Genomic DNA, 14,970 nt, shown 5'->3' on the forward strand with positions numbered 1-14,970 from the left:
ATTGAAAATCAAACTGCAAAATATATCGGGGGGGGGGGGGGGGGGGAGAGAGGGGGTGGGGGTGGAGGTATTGCAAATTTCTTAAACCCTGACCTGTGGATGTCTTTTGGTGGAATGAGAATCTGGAGGTGAACAAAAGGATTGCTTGACCCCTCATTATACCTGGGGAGGCACCCTAAGAGCGCTTATACCTACTTTTATCTAGTGAGTGCAACTGATTGCTGCACACAGTATAACATATTTGTTACAATATTACACTGTGTTTTGTTTTTGTTTTATGTTTTCTCTGTAGATTTACACAGCTATTTCCCGAATTGCTTTTGTTGTGGTTTCCTATATATGATATAGGTCGTTTTTTGGGTAACGACCTGGGGAGGCTGTTATACGTCATTTAAAGCCAAGTAACATTGTTTATTAGATCTTATTCATTTTTTATACTTTTGCACTATTTGTATTCTTTGGTGATATATTTGTCAGCATATAACTTGAAATTTGATTTTCAGTGCATGACAATTCACTGTTTAGCTAATAAGCCCTGTGGTATTTGGATGCTTACAGTGCTACAGGTCACAATACAATTGCAATATTGACGTGTATTAACATATATCCCACTGCAAACAATCAGAGATTTCTTCTAAACGCCATCACAAATTCATTTCTTATTAAACGTGTTCAGGCATGACAGCAATAAATTCGAGACACGGATACTTAATACATATAGAAACACAATAATAATGTTGGCTTAGAAGTAAATTGCAGTGTAATATATCTTCAAAGCCCTGATTTAAAAAAAAAAAAAAAAATGTATAAAATGTATGCTTATCTCGTCCATCAAGTCAACACATTAGCAAAGCACACGGAGTATTCAATCGAAACACCATTTAGGCCGATGCTGTCACTACAATTTGTACGTTCAATTGCAAAACAGCTCAGATCAAATGTTTCAGTACATAAGATCGGCGATGATTAACAAACACGTCAGACTTTTATCATGTCAGTAACACCATCTCTAGCCACTTGTAATCTCTCACATTAGATTTTTAGTGCTGAAACAAAATAATTGGTGAGTTGGCAGGCTACCAATAAAAAGCTGAAAGGTAATATTGCTTTTAAATGTCACAACTTTGCTCCGAAGCAATGTACATTTTTCGCTGGGCCTCACTAATTGATGTAATTATGGCAGACATGCAGTGGGCAGAAGGCCGCTTTCTTCCCTACTGCTCAGCCTCAACACTTCAAGTACAGATGGCTGGTGGCCATGCTGTGATAGAAGGGGTGAGGAACATGATGTAACATTGAACCCTTTTGTCTCTCTTACAAGACTGAGGCCAGTTTCTCTGGGTGCTGAGTCTGATCAGGTTGCCTGTGTCGGTTGTGGAGTTCTCTAAACTCCAATAGGCCTTCTGCTGGCCCAAAAGACAATTCACACGGCTCCAGGCTAGGGTAGAACAGTGGAAAATCTCAGTTTTCTGTGGTTCAGTTTGGGTTTGGCTCCCTTAAATTGGCTACCTGTATCTCCTACAGTAGAGCCGGCCTTCCATAGGGCCACACCACTGAAACACATTTCTTCTCATTCTACATAGGATTACCAGATCCACCATGTGTTCAGGGACACATATCACGTATACATATTGTTATGCAGCACATGAAATGGGTTGCCCTGTAGTATGTAGAATTCAAAAGAAAGTGTATAAGATTAAGTAGTTAGGCAATGAAGAATCCTGCAGAATATGTTATGATATTAATTTATAGCGCCAACAAATTCTGCAGCGCTTTACAATGGGTGGACGAACAAACATGTAGTTGTAACCAGACAAGTTGGACACACAGGAACAGAGGGGTTGAGGGCCCTGCTCAATGAGCTTACATGCTAGAGGGAGTGGGGTAATGTGACACAAAAGGTAAGGATAGTATTAGACTAATGACAGTTGCAAGAGAGGAATCAGTAAGGAGCTATTTAGTTTAATTTATACGCTTTTATGAAGAAGTGGGTTTTTCATGATTTTTTTGAAGGAGTGGAGACTGGGTGAGCATCTAACGGAGGAGGGAAGTGAGTTCCACAGGAACGGTGCAGCTCGCGAGAAGTCTTGAAGGCGAGCATTAGAGGTGGGAGTACGACAGAAGATAGACGTACGTCTTCAGCATAAGGGCCTAGACGGGACATACTTGTGTATAAGGGAGGATAGATAGGTGGGAGCAGTATTATGTAGAGATTTGAAAGCAAGAACCAGAATTTTAAATTTATTTTTTAATATGCATTAAACGTACTGCAGGGCATCACTTTTCATAAAAATGAAAAAAGTTATATGTGTCCCAGAAAACATAATGGATCTTGTAACACTTAGTATACACCTTAATCTTTTTGTTGTTGTTGCAGGCTTATGCTACAATTGTTTAAATAAAAAGAAATTTCCCCACGTCAATCTGTATAATCACAGAGGAAATACCAGATGTCTTTAATACTTTGGAAATTTATCAAAAAGCTATCACTTTGACATGTGTTCAGACACTTTCCTATGACACTTGAAATTTAGCTCGAATGCATCCTATTTATTTGGGCCATCTTTGAGATGTTTCTACATGGAAATTATTTGGAAAGGCACACATGTGATTATATAAGGTCTCACAACTGTAAATGTGTATTAGCGCAAAAACCAAACCATGAGGTCAAAGGAACTGACTGCAGAGCTCAGAGACAGGATTGTGTCGAGGCACAGATCTGAGGAGGGCTACAATAGATGTTCAGCTGCACTGAATGTTTCCAAAGAGCACAGTGGTCTTCATACTTCTTCAATGGAAGAAATTTGAACAAACAGGACGCCTGCCAATCTGAACAATCAAGGAGAAAGACCTTGGTTCGAGAGGTGACAGAGAACCTGACAGCCATTCTGGGTTAACTCCAGAGATCATGTGCAGAGCTGGGAGAAACTTGCAGAAGGACAACCAACACTGGAGCACTCTACCAAACTGGCCTTTATGATCGATTGACCAGATGGAAGCCTCTCCTCACTACAAGACATATTTGTATTCTGATAAATCTCTCGGTGTTCCATGCTTACCATGAGTCCTGCGCATTGCTCTTCTATCAGTCTAGGGCCACTAATTGTGGCCCCAACCAACAGGACGGATCCCCAGATATAGAAAGATACCAGGAGGTCCCTGAACTTTGAAACAATCAAACAAATATGTCTCATCCTATGTTTCCTCCATTCAGTGCTACAGATCTATATATTTTGAGTTAGTAGCCATCTTGAGAACATCTTTGAGTTTTCAAAAGGAATTTGAGCATTGAGACTGTGAAATATACTGGGGATTAACAGATGAAGAATATGTAGGATGGCAATATCTATCCTGCTTTTGGCCACTGACTTAAGAAAACTTTATATTGAATTTTTTTTTTATTATTTTATTATTTTTATTGTTTTAAATAAGAACGTTTAATTACAATTATCATTACAGTCAATAAGGATCAAAAATAAAAAATAAAATAAAAAGTCAACAAATCAAAAATAGCTTTAATACATTACTAACTGAAACTATAAACTGGATTGGACAATGCTTTTGTCTTGTAATCCTTCGAATGCATGAAAGCACCCAATGGTAAGCTTATGTCTGAAAAGTCCTGTTCTCTCCAATAAACCTTATACTCTTAAATCATGGCCTCCATGTGTATGACCTTTAAGGCTTCAGAGATCTGGGGACTGGTGTCCATTTGACCATACATGCCAACAAGAAAGGCTCTGTGAAGAAGTACAGCGGCATGCTCTGTGAAAAGAAAATTCATTGTTTAAGGAAGGACATGACCCAACTCTACAAAGCCGTGTTCCCCCTAAAAAGCCTTTAGTGAACCCAAGTAAAAAAACAAAAACATAGGCTTATTAGAATGAAATATCTATGCTTAATTCAATCCAGAATGCCATTGATTAAAAACATCCAGTGAACTCTTTTTTTCATGATTTGGTGCCAAAAAAATATTTGGCCAAATAACGCCACATGATGTCAAGGTTTGGGAGAAAATCAATATATAGGTTTTAAAATATCAGACAAGGAAAAAAAGAATAAAATAGCAGCTAACGCTTATTTTGTTAAATATGTGGAGAAGTAGAGATATATAGGTATAAAGTGAATTCAAGTTTAATTGTAATAAAATACAAACCTGGACAGAGAAGGGTGTACTCAGGCAGGTTTCTTAATGCTGTCTGAACCACTTCAAAGTCTCTGCTGCCCAGACAATACATAAACGTAGGCAGGTAGTCCGAGGCAATGCTGAAGAGACACAATGATCATGTTAGTGTTTACAACTTGCTACAACGTTAACCAAAATTCTTGTCCTGCAAAATAACAGCAGTGTGTCAATTCCACTACATCACTCTCCCATATTAGAATTGTAACTATGCATTTTGCTTCTTCCTGTGGGGTCCTGAGGTAGCAGCAAAACGTGTAGTGTAAACCAAGTCAGATATTGTGATTACTTCGCAATGAGAATTTACTCCTTAGAACTATATGAGATCTGTTGGGAAAGTATCCAGCCAGGTAATATGAAAAAAATAGAGACATTTAATGAAAGAGAAACAAGAAACATTGTACACACAGGACAACTACACCTCGTCCCCTAAAAATCAGGACCTCACACAAATCTCCCAGCGTCTCTGCAAAATCCTTCGTTGGAATCGCCATCAGCTGCCTAGTGGCATTTACCTGAATCTCACTGACGATCTGAAATCTCTTCCCTTTCAAAGGTGATTTTAATTTTGGGAAAAGCCAGAAGTCGCAGGGTGCCAAATCGTTCAACATGTTCTCAATTATCTTGAAGCGTTTGTGCCATACTTTTATTTGCGCTACACTCATTGCATCATAACCGAAAGTTTTCTGAATCATTTCAATAGTTTTCGTGGAGGACTGTTCAAGTTTAACGCAAGATTTGATGCAGATTTGTTGCTCTACTTGCTCAGTCATTTTGAATGCGGCGGCCACACAGTACACATGCTCAACCCAAGGTGTCTAGCGTCCCCACTGACTAGTACAGTGAAGTCATTATTGATCACGCATGCGTATTCCAGTCCACTCTCCTTGGCTGCCAGGTTACATCAATGCGCGCAAACCGTTCTCATTATATTAACAATGGCTAGACTTTTTCCTGACAGACCTCGTACACGAATGGATTTCTGGGCCATGTACAAAAGAACAATTTTTAAGATACAATAGCAGAAGGGGAAAAATATACTCTCCAAGCTCAGTTGTTTCAGCATTAAATTTGCACTTTAATTCTCACATAACTAATAATGACAGCAGAACCCAACAATGAGCACACAAAAATCCAAATTCACTCACAACTTTTTAAGTACAAATATTACACATATTTAAAAGTACACTGCAGACATAAGGCACTTCAAGCTTGAAGAGCTGCATGTAAATGGAATCTGTATTTTGTTTGGACAGTTAATAAAATTGCTGGTTTTAATAGAACTCTGCACTTTCACAACTGGGGTAGAGCGAACAGAAGAGGAAGGCACTGTGGGCTATAGAGCACCTGTCTTCCCCCTTTCTCAATGAACTGTGCTACTGCTCATTGTGAAGCACAGGAAAGCTGCGATCACATGCACACACCCGTGGCTCTAGCTCTTAGCCTTCTCAGTGGGAGGCCTTGGATTGGCTAATACTCAGCTAGACTGAAAGTCTGTGTCAGGGAAAGAGAGGAGGGGCTTGTAAAGGCTGCAGACAGCAAATCTGCAGCGTTTGTAAGCTGATTCTTCATATGGCCCCAAAGAAAACATGCAGAAAAAAATACTGTATTTGCGTGTTTTTTTACAGCCATATTTACTATATAGTTTTTAAAAATAACCCACTGGATTGTTCCTTTAATACATTTTAAAGATAATACAGTACAGAAAGCAAAGACACAGATGTAAAACTATATAGATGTAAAATAATATAGTATTTCAGTATCTTTTAATAACTATTTTTATCCAAGAACAATGGTATCACATGATACTGAAATTCTATATTCTTTTGCATCTATATACAAACAAATATCTGCAAAAACAAAACCAGCTCACTCTACATTAAACAAGTTATAGATCAATAATGGATTAATAAAAACAGCAATGATAAAACAAATGGGGTTATAGTCACACATTATGGCCATAAAATGCTTAGCCTGCAAACACTGTTAAAGTACCCCTGTTCCAGCGGGTCCTAACCTAATATTTGCTCCTATGAGATTAATCCACTAAATGTTATCATTTAACACAGCATCCCAGAGCTCTGAATTACATACTTACTGGGACTTTTAGTGATTTAAAGCCTTTGTAGGCTCCCATAATAAGAAGCTTGGCCAAAATCCCAATACATAGAAGCTATGGAAAGTTATAAACATAATATGCGACTACAGTCCTTCGGTTGATTTTAGATGTGTGTTTTATTTAGCCCTGAAAGGTCGATTATTTATTTTGTTTTTGTTTTCTAATAATTTTTGGTAATTTCAGCAGATTCTGCTTCTCCTGGTAAGTGCGTTGCAGCCCATGTTGGCGCTATGTAAATCTGTGTAATTGTAATTACTGAAAATTTTAACAAAACTAGAGCCGGTTCTTTAAATGAATCTAAAAAAGTAAGCCACTGCTGTTATAACGAACTTCATTTCACCCGACCAAATATGCAAATTCTGTTTGTTAAGGGAAGAAAATGCCACTTTTGCTTACTTTTTGAAGCTGCACATTAATGATCTGGCAGGCAATGTGAGCCCGGGTTATGCTCTGGTTTTATTGCTGTGTAGCTACATGTCTTTACATCTATTTGGTGTCATGGCATGCCAAGAGCGACTAGGAGAGCACAGAGCTACCCTGATAACGAGCCCCCCTAAACTCAAGATAAGCCCACTTCAATAGAGCAGTTACTTTCTGGACTTGTTTGATCAATGAATCCACTTTGATATATGCAGATGTAGCAGGACTATTAACATTCATCAGCTTTTAAAGTGACAGATGAGCTTCTATCAATCAGATTACTATGAGACAATAGCAGGCTCTAGACAAATCCGACGTGTTCAAGGGACAGTATGATCACAAACATAGCACTTGGAGTTCCTTACAAACACTCCAACTGCGAGAGAATTGAGAAATTCTATAAAGTACCATTATCATTAGAATATAATAAAGACCACATGTATACAGGACATTAACACTGCATTAAAAGCTGTTCATTTCATTAACTGGAAAAAGCAATTGCAATGATCTATGTTACAGGTCATGCACCTGAATTATAAGGACAACATAGCTAGCTCGTAATGTCATAAACCATTTCCTGTAACACCTCCTGTCCTGCACCAGTTACAGACCAGACAATAATTATTCAGAAATAGATATAACATGAGTACTCAATCACACGCTCTAATTAAGTGAATACGGTTAAAAGTATCTTGAAAACTGCTAAATGGTTTGATATTTTTTAATGGGTTATGTCATTTAAATCTTTCCAGTCTTCCAATCTCCATAATTTCAAAATGTCACATTTTTTTCCCCTCTGTCCAAGAGAAGAGGTGCTGCGGGGCTGTGTGCACGGGCAGTCCTGGTTGGCTGGCTTGCCGAGTTCCCTTTTAATCTGGTGCTTGGCAATGTGTCACTGGCACCCCCTTTCATATGTACACTAATGCGAATAGCTCTCCAGTCTTTGCCTGGGTGGCTAGTTTTCTACTGATCTGACCCTCCTGTTTGCCTGTCCTACTCCCCTTTAGATTTTTGGATTACTGGCACATATCTCAGAACCTAATGAACTGATATATATTTTTCTCAAATTAAGTTTTGTAATACACTTGCTTTATTCCACTTATCAAAAAACACACACACACACACACACACCTCTCCCCAGCCAGTAGCACATGGAGCTCTGGCCATAGGCACTCACCTGGGATTACACTGGATAGACCGCAAAGCCAAGTTGAACGCCAAATTGCGACAGGATTCCTCCGTGGAACTCATGAGCCGCTGAAAATCACTCTGGCAAGACATGTAAATGACATTAAAATGTAATATAACAGATTCTTCAACTGAACATAAAAAGTGCATTTTTTGGTTTTCACTGCTCTCAAAGTATATAAGTTTACCCATACGTGCAGTTGAAAGGACATTTTTCTACTTATTTGGTTATTTAGAAAGTAGAACAGATGCAACAAATGTTAGTGCCAATGCAACAAATACATATATAATATACATTCTATGTTGTTGTTTAGTCGGGCTATGTGTATTATTTATGTATCTGTTGCATTGTTTTGTAAATAAAGCTATATTAGCATTAGCAGTGACATTGGTGTGCATCTGTTGTTGTTTTTTTTGTTAACTTATTTGGATTTTATACCTAGGGGAGAATCGACTAAAGATTTACTTGGTACACATAGAACTCTTCTATGCAAAATTGTAGAAAAATGGACAGGTAAGTAGAATACATTAGCAATACTTGCAAATGCCAAGAAAAATGGAGTTTGTAGTATTAGTCCAGTTACCAAATACAACTGCAATCCCCTTCATAAGCACCCATTGTACGCGAGTAAATTGTGTAATGCATCAGTGATGTTTAGAGAGCAACATTCCTGAGCTTGGCAGGACAGTCCCAATGTGGGACACTATTTCGGCTTTGCTCTCTGGTGTCTCCAGAAAGCCCAGAGCAATCAAATAAATTTCGGATGATATGTACTTTATCACTTAACCCTTGTGACCCACATCTATGCCTTGTAGTGTTGGAAGGTACATTGAGATAGGCTAGGAAACAAAAAGGAAAGTGCAGCAGACTACAAATTGAATGAATTGGAATGGAATGTTAGTTGGGATCATGTATTAAATCTTGTGGGTTCCTAAAAGGCAAAAACAAAAAACTGCAGTGTATGGTATGTTTACTCATATGCACACGCACGCATATTCTCTCTCTCTGAGCAACTTCACCAAGGTGTGCCCGGAGGTACACAGGTAATGCACCACAAAGAACAAGTAAGTAAGAACAAATTTTAACACCCCAAAACAGCTGTTCTATTTTACAAAATCAAAACATTATGCACTTAGTTAAATTAGATTTTGGTGCCAAATGTAAAAAATAAAATAAAACAAATGTATCATGTACAAATGTACCGTATTCATTAGTAATAGTAATACAAATGATGAGAGGATTGGAAAAGTAATACAGAAAGTAGATGGAGTCTGGTTCCTATGGTGCAGTGGTGTGTGTTTATCTGTACGGCTCAGAGGTGGGCTCGGGTATACTCACTGCAAAGAAAGACAGGATTTCAGGACGCCGTTTGGACATTTCATCTATGTCACTCAGAACCTGCAGGATATCTGGAAGAGAAGAGGAAAAATCCTGCAGCCATCAACTTAAATTCATCACAGGCTGAAGCTGGAAAGAAGCCGGGTCAGCATGAGATGATCAGAGGCTTGGATACAGCAGAGTTTTTCAATCAGGCAATTCATTTTTGGGAGCGAATGAAATGTGATGACATATCGGCGTGGGTCCTAGGAGAGAGATCCCAGCTGGCAGGCCTGCACGTCTCAGACTGCCTTAGGCAATATGTTTGGATTTTAAGAACTGATCAGATTGTGGCAGGCAGAGGGACAAAAAAATTAAAAAAATACTAGCGCTGAACAGAGATGAGCTAAACAAAAAAAAACAAAAAACAGAACACACAGTTCACTCGGAGCTGTGATGTGACTTTATACACAGCTCCTGGGATTTCTTTAATTATATTTGTGTCCTTCTAAAGTTTTGTCAAACAAACAGAAACTGTGTTTACTTTCTTTCTGCTTGGAACATGAAAAGCCTTTTCTTTGAGGACATGAAACTCAACAGGTCTACACGCAAAATCCAAGTCACCGAGCAGCACAAAAGACACTAATCATATAAAATAAATCAATAACAATGGCAAGCTAGCTCATAGGAAAAATAACGCCTAAGGAACAAAGGAGATAAATGGATTAGACCTGTTACAGAGATAGATCAAGTGTTTTGTGCCCTGTACTGCTCCAGATACATAGAATATTTACTCTGACAGATAAATGTGATGCTTACCTTCTACACTTTGACTTCTGGATATTCTTTTCAGGTAAGGCGCTATTTCAGCGGCAGTAATAGGCGTAAAGAAAGATACACTGACCAGTGGGAGGGAGCCCGCTGCTGGCTCATCTATGCAAAAATGTAATACGGTAATTAAAAAATCATCAGTATATTTAAACACAAGCACACAGAAATCTCAACAAGCACAATAATACAACAAATTATATGGGCTCTAAATGCTAAAGACTCTACAGTTTATTCACTACACAGTGAATTGGGGGTAAAAAAAAGTAATTTTGGGACAGAAATGTGCACTTAAAATTTTTATTTCACTACAACTCAGTTGAGTAAATAAACCATGTTATGTATACATGAGAGAAGGCCAAGCGATGACCCAGGGGGGAAAATTAGCATTGAGGGTTTAATAAAATTTTACAGAAAAAAAACTTTCTGTATCTGTTCTGATCATCCAAGAGTTGTCACTGAGTTTAAAGGTTTAAATCTCAATAAAGTGGGTGCAGTGGCCCTGTTCTTTTACCCCTGCAATGTAAAACACTGTCGGTTTTTTATTTTTATATTTATTTTATTTTTTTTGACAAATTTATATTTTTCCATTGCAGCGTTAAATCTACCTCTGGTGGCTGTCATACTATCGATGACATCATGGGAAGCGTAGATGTGAATAGCTTCGGCACTGGGAAAAAGGTAAGTAAAACTTTTATTTTATTAATTTTAGTTGGAAAAAAAGTGGGGGACCTCTACCCAACTAGGGACAAGGGTACTACAGTGTTGGGTATATATATTCATAAGCTATAGTGTTCATTTAACCTTTAATTACATACTTTTAACAGTTTGAGAATTAAAACCCACAAACTCTTGTTATCCAGCTGCAGGTGAATATTTGATTAAGCATAATGATAAATCTACTGATACAGATCTTTTTTTGCATGCTGCAGTGGCTACGGTGCCAGGAATGTCCTCAATGTAAGTAGTGAAAACATTTTAGAACAGTTTGACTCTTCACCTAGGATCTCTCAGGTGCTACTCTCTGGCTCTCTGCGGGCCAGAAGCTCTGTCTGAGTTAAGCTCGGCAGTTCATTGGCATAGCTCATTGGCTGAGACCGATCAGGTGATGCTCTCAGACAATAAGCTAGCCTTGCATAATAGGATTTAGCTTAGGAGAGTTAATGAAGGTGCCAGCTAGGGGCATCCAGCTCTGAGAGATGCAGGAGCAGAGCGGTGGCCAGCGGACTGCAGGTCAAACTGTTTTACTGATAACATTGCACAGGGGTAGTGGGGGGGGGGGAAAGGGCTCCCCTGGCACCATAACCACTACAGCACACTATTTCACGCCTTGTGACTTTTGTTGCAAATGTTGCATTATTCATCAAATGACGAACTACCCTTCTCAAGTTGCTTGGCATTTAAGCTTCCATCATGGAGTGAATGTATTTGATGTATTTATCATTCAAACAAATGATGCCATGAGTAAGCTTTGCACTCCAGATGCCAATTGGATAAAACTGAATTCGTCACGCAAACTGATAACACAAATGCCTATCAATTTTTACCTTCTTTGTCCTCATCAGGACTCTTCTCCAACTCTCCACCTTTACCGGGCAGGCTCAGACCGGCTAAGAGGGATTTCAGCATCGCCAGATCAGAGTTCTCGGATGACAAACCGCTGGAAAAGCAAACATTTAACAATTGAAAACTGCACTCATTACACATTTTATTTGGGCTTAATTAATAAAACAGTAATTGTACAAAATGGACAAGGGATTGGACATTTAAGGCCACACATACTTTCCGATTAATCTAGTTTGGTTTAACATTCTGCAGTGTTTTTCCTATAATTCCTGCTTTTATGTATAAAGTCTATGTGTTTCAAATCTTTTTTTAGAGAAAACAAACAACAACTTTTTATGGCAATTTTTTTTCAAATCGACGCTCAGGGGAACATTTCAGGCATTGTAAGGTGGCATGCCTACAGCTTCTTGCAATGTTTTAGGTGCAAGGAGGCTATGGGTATTGTCCCTCTCAATTTTGTTGAAATGTTTTCAGGTGGTTTGACCTCTCTCCTACGGCCCCAGGATTATAAGAAATTCTAACCTGCTCATTATTCACCCACAAATATTTGTAAGGGTAAGCAGGTATCAGACACAGCAATTAAGAATTTATTCTTTCAGCGAATCAAAGATGACAGTGTTATTTGCAATTTGTACAAAGGTTTTTTATTTCTCAGGAGAATTGCTAATTAGCTAAAAACGGTTTTATGTGGTTAATTGGTTATGGGCATAGAAAGGGGTTGTTGGGAAGTATTTTTAAAATTAAAATTTTTCTACTGTAGAAAAACAAACAACTGAACGATAACTCAGAAGTCTTGTCATCATGCTGTAAATTATTTTTTGAGTGTACAAAGAGAAACACTGCATGTTAGTAAGGAGAGGGGAAAACAGTAGACCTTTGGAGCAAACTACTTATAATACAAAAAATATATATACACAATAAAAAAAAAAAAAAAAGGAAAACGAATAAAAACGTAGTCAACGTAATAAAACAACCAAATAAAGCCTAACCTATACATTGCACCCAATGTGTGGGTGCCTGCAACGGCTCTTTGTGCTAGGAGTGCCGATTTAATTGACTTACTGTAAGGGATCTGCGTGTTTCTGCAGAAATGACACCGCTGTTTGAGCCGCACATGTGATGTACTTGTGGATAAACTGCACAAACTTGCTGATGAATCCCGCTAGCTGCCTGGAGTATTTCCTGTAATTCTAAGCAGAGAAAAGTATTTTAGAGGCACAAACGTAGTTGCTCACAGTGGAAGCCTGAGATTAACAGCGCTGTGCAAAACAGAGTGTGAGACATACAATTTAAACTACATGTGTTCTTTGGGTACAGAAGACAAAAACAGTTTTAAGTATCTCTTACACTGATAAGAAAAGAAAAGAAAAAAACAAAAGCATCACTTCAAGTATATTTTCATTTTGGCTTACCATGCTCATCTACTAAATAAGTAAAACGACCTGTGTTTTAAAATCACAAAGAAGACCGTTTCAAGACATGATCGAGAGTGGCACTGACTGCCAAGGTTAATATATGGGTGGGCAGACTGCTTGCCAGGATTGCCATAATCAGTGTTTTAGATACGATAAATAGAGGTTACAATACGAACCTAGACTGCCTAATAGAGGCACCAGAGCTCAGTACTGCTGATGATCCCCACAAGGAAGCGGTATTCATGAGATTTTCAGCAGAGGTGCACTGGGCACATTTTACATCATTTAACCGTTTTATGTAAATGATGCCTCATACCACAACTCAAGTATCCTCTATGAGCAACCTACAGTGTAAAGACAATGGCACTTGAGAAATGATTACCAACAGAAAGCCCCCAAATTTTGGAGAAAATCTGGTCTACAATCTACTCTGACAGAGCTTGCTAGCATCTCCAACAAGATGCGGTTTGTGGATCGGGTCTATAGAGCATTTTTTATAGTTGTAAGGGAATACCTGCAAAAGCTTGATGAATGAGAGGAGACAGTCCCACAAGGCTTCCTGATGCTCGCTGTGGAATATCTGAGGCTGTAGCAATTCAAGGATGCCCAGTATATGAGCGAAGAAAGTCAGATGGTTCTGCTGCCGAAACTCGTGGAAGTTCAGGTGTACCCGTCCATGGAGCAGGGCGGCAATCATGGGCAAGTGCCTAGACAACAAACAGCAAGAATTCAATTCTAAGCCATAAACAAAGTGGAATTTCAATGATTGACACTTGGGTGTAAACAGAAAGCATTCGCACTAACCCAGGAATAGATCAAGCAATGGAATGTGGTCCAGGAAAACATCCATCTGTGATATAATGTAACATGGAGGCCAAGGAATTTACCAAAATGAATGTACACTATTACAATCTACTTGAGACACATTACCCCTATATGTTTGGGAAAGAAGAATAGGGAATAGGTCCTATCCAAAGATAATGGCAAGATCTTTAGAGGAGACTCCACCAACGAAAAAAAAGTTTACAAGTTTTACACGACACTTGCCCAAATTTAAAGTTTGCAGTCCGATAGCAGAACCATAACAGAAGGAGTACAAATTGCGGTAAAATAAATACGGGAACAAAAAACAGATGTTTGCTCTCCGCCATTTTGAGGTGTCTTGCCTGAACTTGAAAGATAGTGATACTTTGCACAGAAGTTGCACAGTACAATCTATACCTGAGGAGTAGGACAGGATGTGCCACGGAAAGCTTGCGACAAGCCATATTGGCATCGGACATCCGACTCTCCTTGCATTCGCTGGTATCCGCTAAGAGGGTAATGAAACGGTGTATAAGACCATCCATCTAAAAAGAGCAAAAGAAGACAGTATGTGCATGATACAAATATGTAACTCACATGGATCTCATACAAAACTGTGGAGACTATGGAATGCAGAGAAAAGCCTTCCAGAGATGTTAGCAAACAATCACTACAGAAGGAAATAATCCTTTGTGTAAATGTCATTCATAATCTTTCTTTGTAGTCATCTGTGTATACTAATGATATCATTAGGAAACTACAGGCTGGATATACAAGACAGTCTCTGCAACAAACCTAAAGCAAACAGGACAGCATCTCTGGTGTGTAATTGTTCCTTATTTTGTCACTAGCCAAATCCAATAAAATGAGTACCGCTAAGTTACTAAATAAGATCTGTTTGGGTAGTAGCAACAAACCAAATGCATGCTTACCTGGCTAAATAGTAACAGTGCATCCCTTCCTATAGCACTTGTTCAGTTTGATTTCTATGTGTTTTGGAGCCAGTCTTCTTAGTACAATCTGATTGGACTGATATCTCTGGCTATATTAAGAGGAACACTACAGGCACTATAACAACTTCATCTCAATGAACTTGTTATGGTGTCAAGAGATCCACTCTGCCCCTGTG

The 14,970-nt window shown here is 38.7% G+C and overlaps 1 protein-coding gene across 1 annotated transcript in view; it reads right to left on the bottom strand.

Moving 5' to 3' along the window:
* Window positions 1-3,521: 3,521 nt before the first annotated feature.
* Window positions 3,522-14,970, bottom strand: part of INTS1 (integrator complex subunit 1) — a 56,929-nt gene continuing 45,480 nt past the window's right edge. Inside the window, exons 41-49 of the mRNA XM_063430425.1 lie at window positions 14,259-14,386; window positions 13,552-13,744; window positions 12,685-12,812; window positions 11,604-11,716; window positions 10,048-10,161; window positions 9,250-9,320; window positions 7,900-7,991; window positions 4,157-4,266; window positions 3,522-3,765 (exon numbers count right to left, since the gene is read on the bottom strand). Of these exons, the coding sequence (XP_063286495.1) occupies window positions 3,650-3,765; window positions 4,157-4,266; window positions 7,900-7,991; window positions 9,250-9,320; window positions 10,048-10,161; window positions 11,604-11,716; window positions 12,685-12,812; window positions 13,552-13,744; window positions 14,259-14,386 (1,065 nt within the window). The 3' untranslated portion in view covers window positions 3,522-3,649. The remainder of the gene's footprint in view (window positions 3,766-4,156; window positions 4,267-7,899; window positions 7,992-9,249; window positions 9,321-10,047; window positions 10,162-11,603; window positions 11,717-12,684; window positions 12,813-13,551; window positions 13,745-14,258; window positions 14,387-14,970) is intronic.

This window comes from Pelobates fuscus, chromosome 8 (assembly GCF_036172605.1).
Source record: "Pelobates fuscus isolate aPelFus1 chromosome 8, aPelFus1.pri, whole genome shotgun sequence".
Classification (NCBI taxonomy): Eukaryota; Metazoa; Chordata; class Amphibia; order Anura; family Pelobatidae; genus Pelobates; species Pelobates fuscus.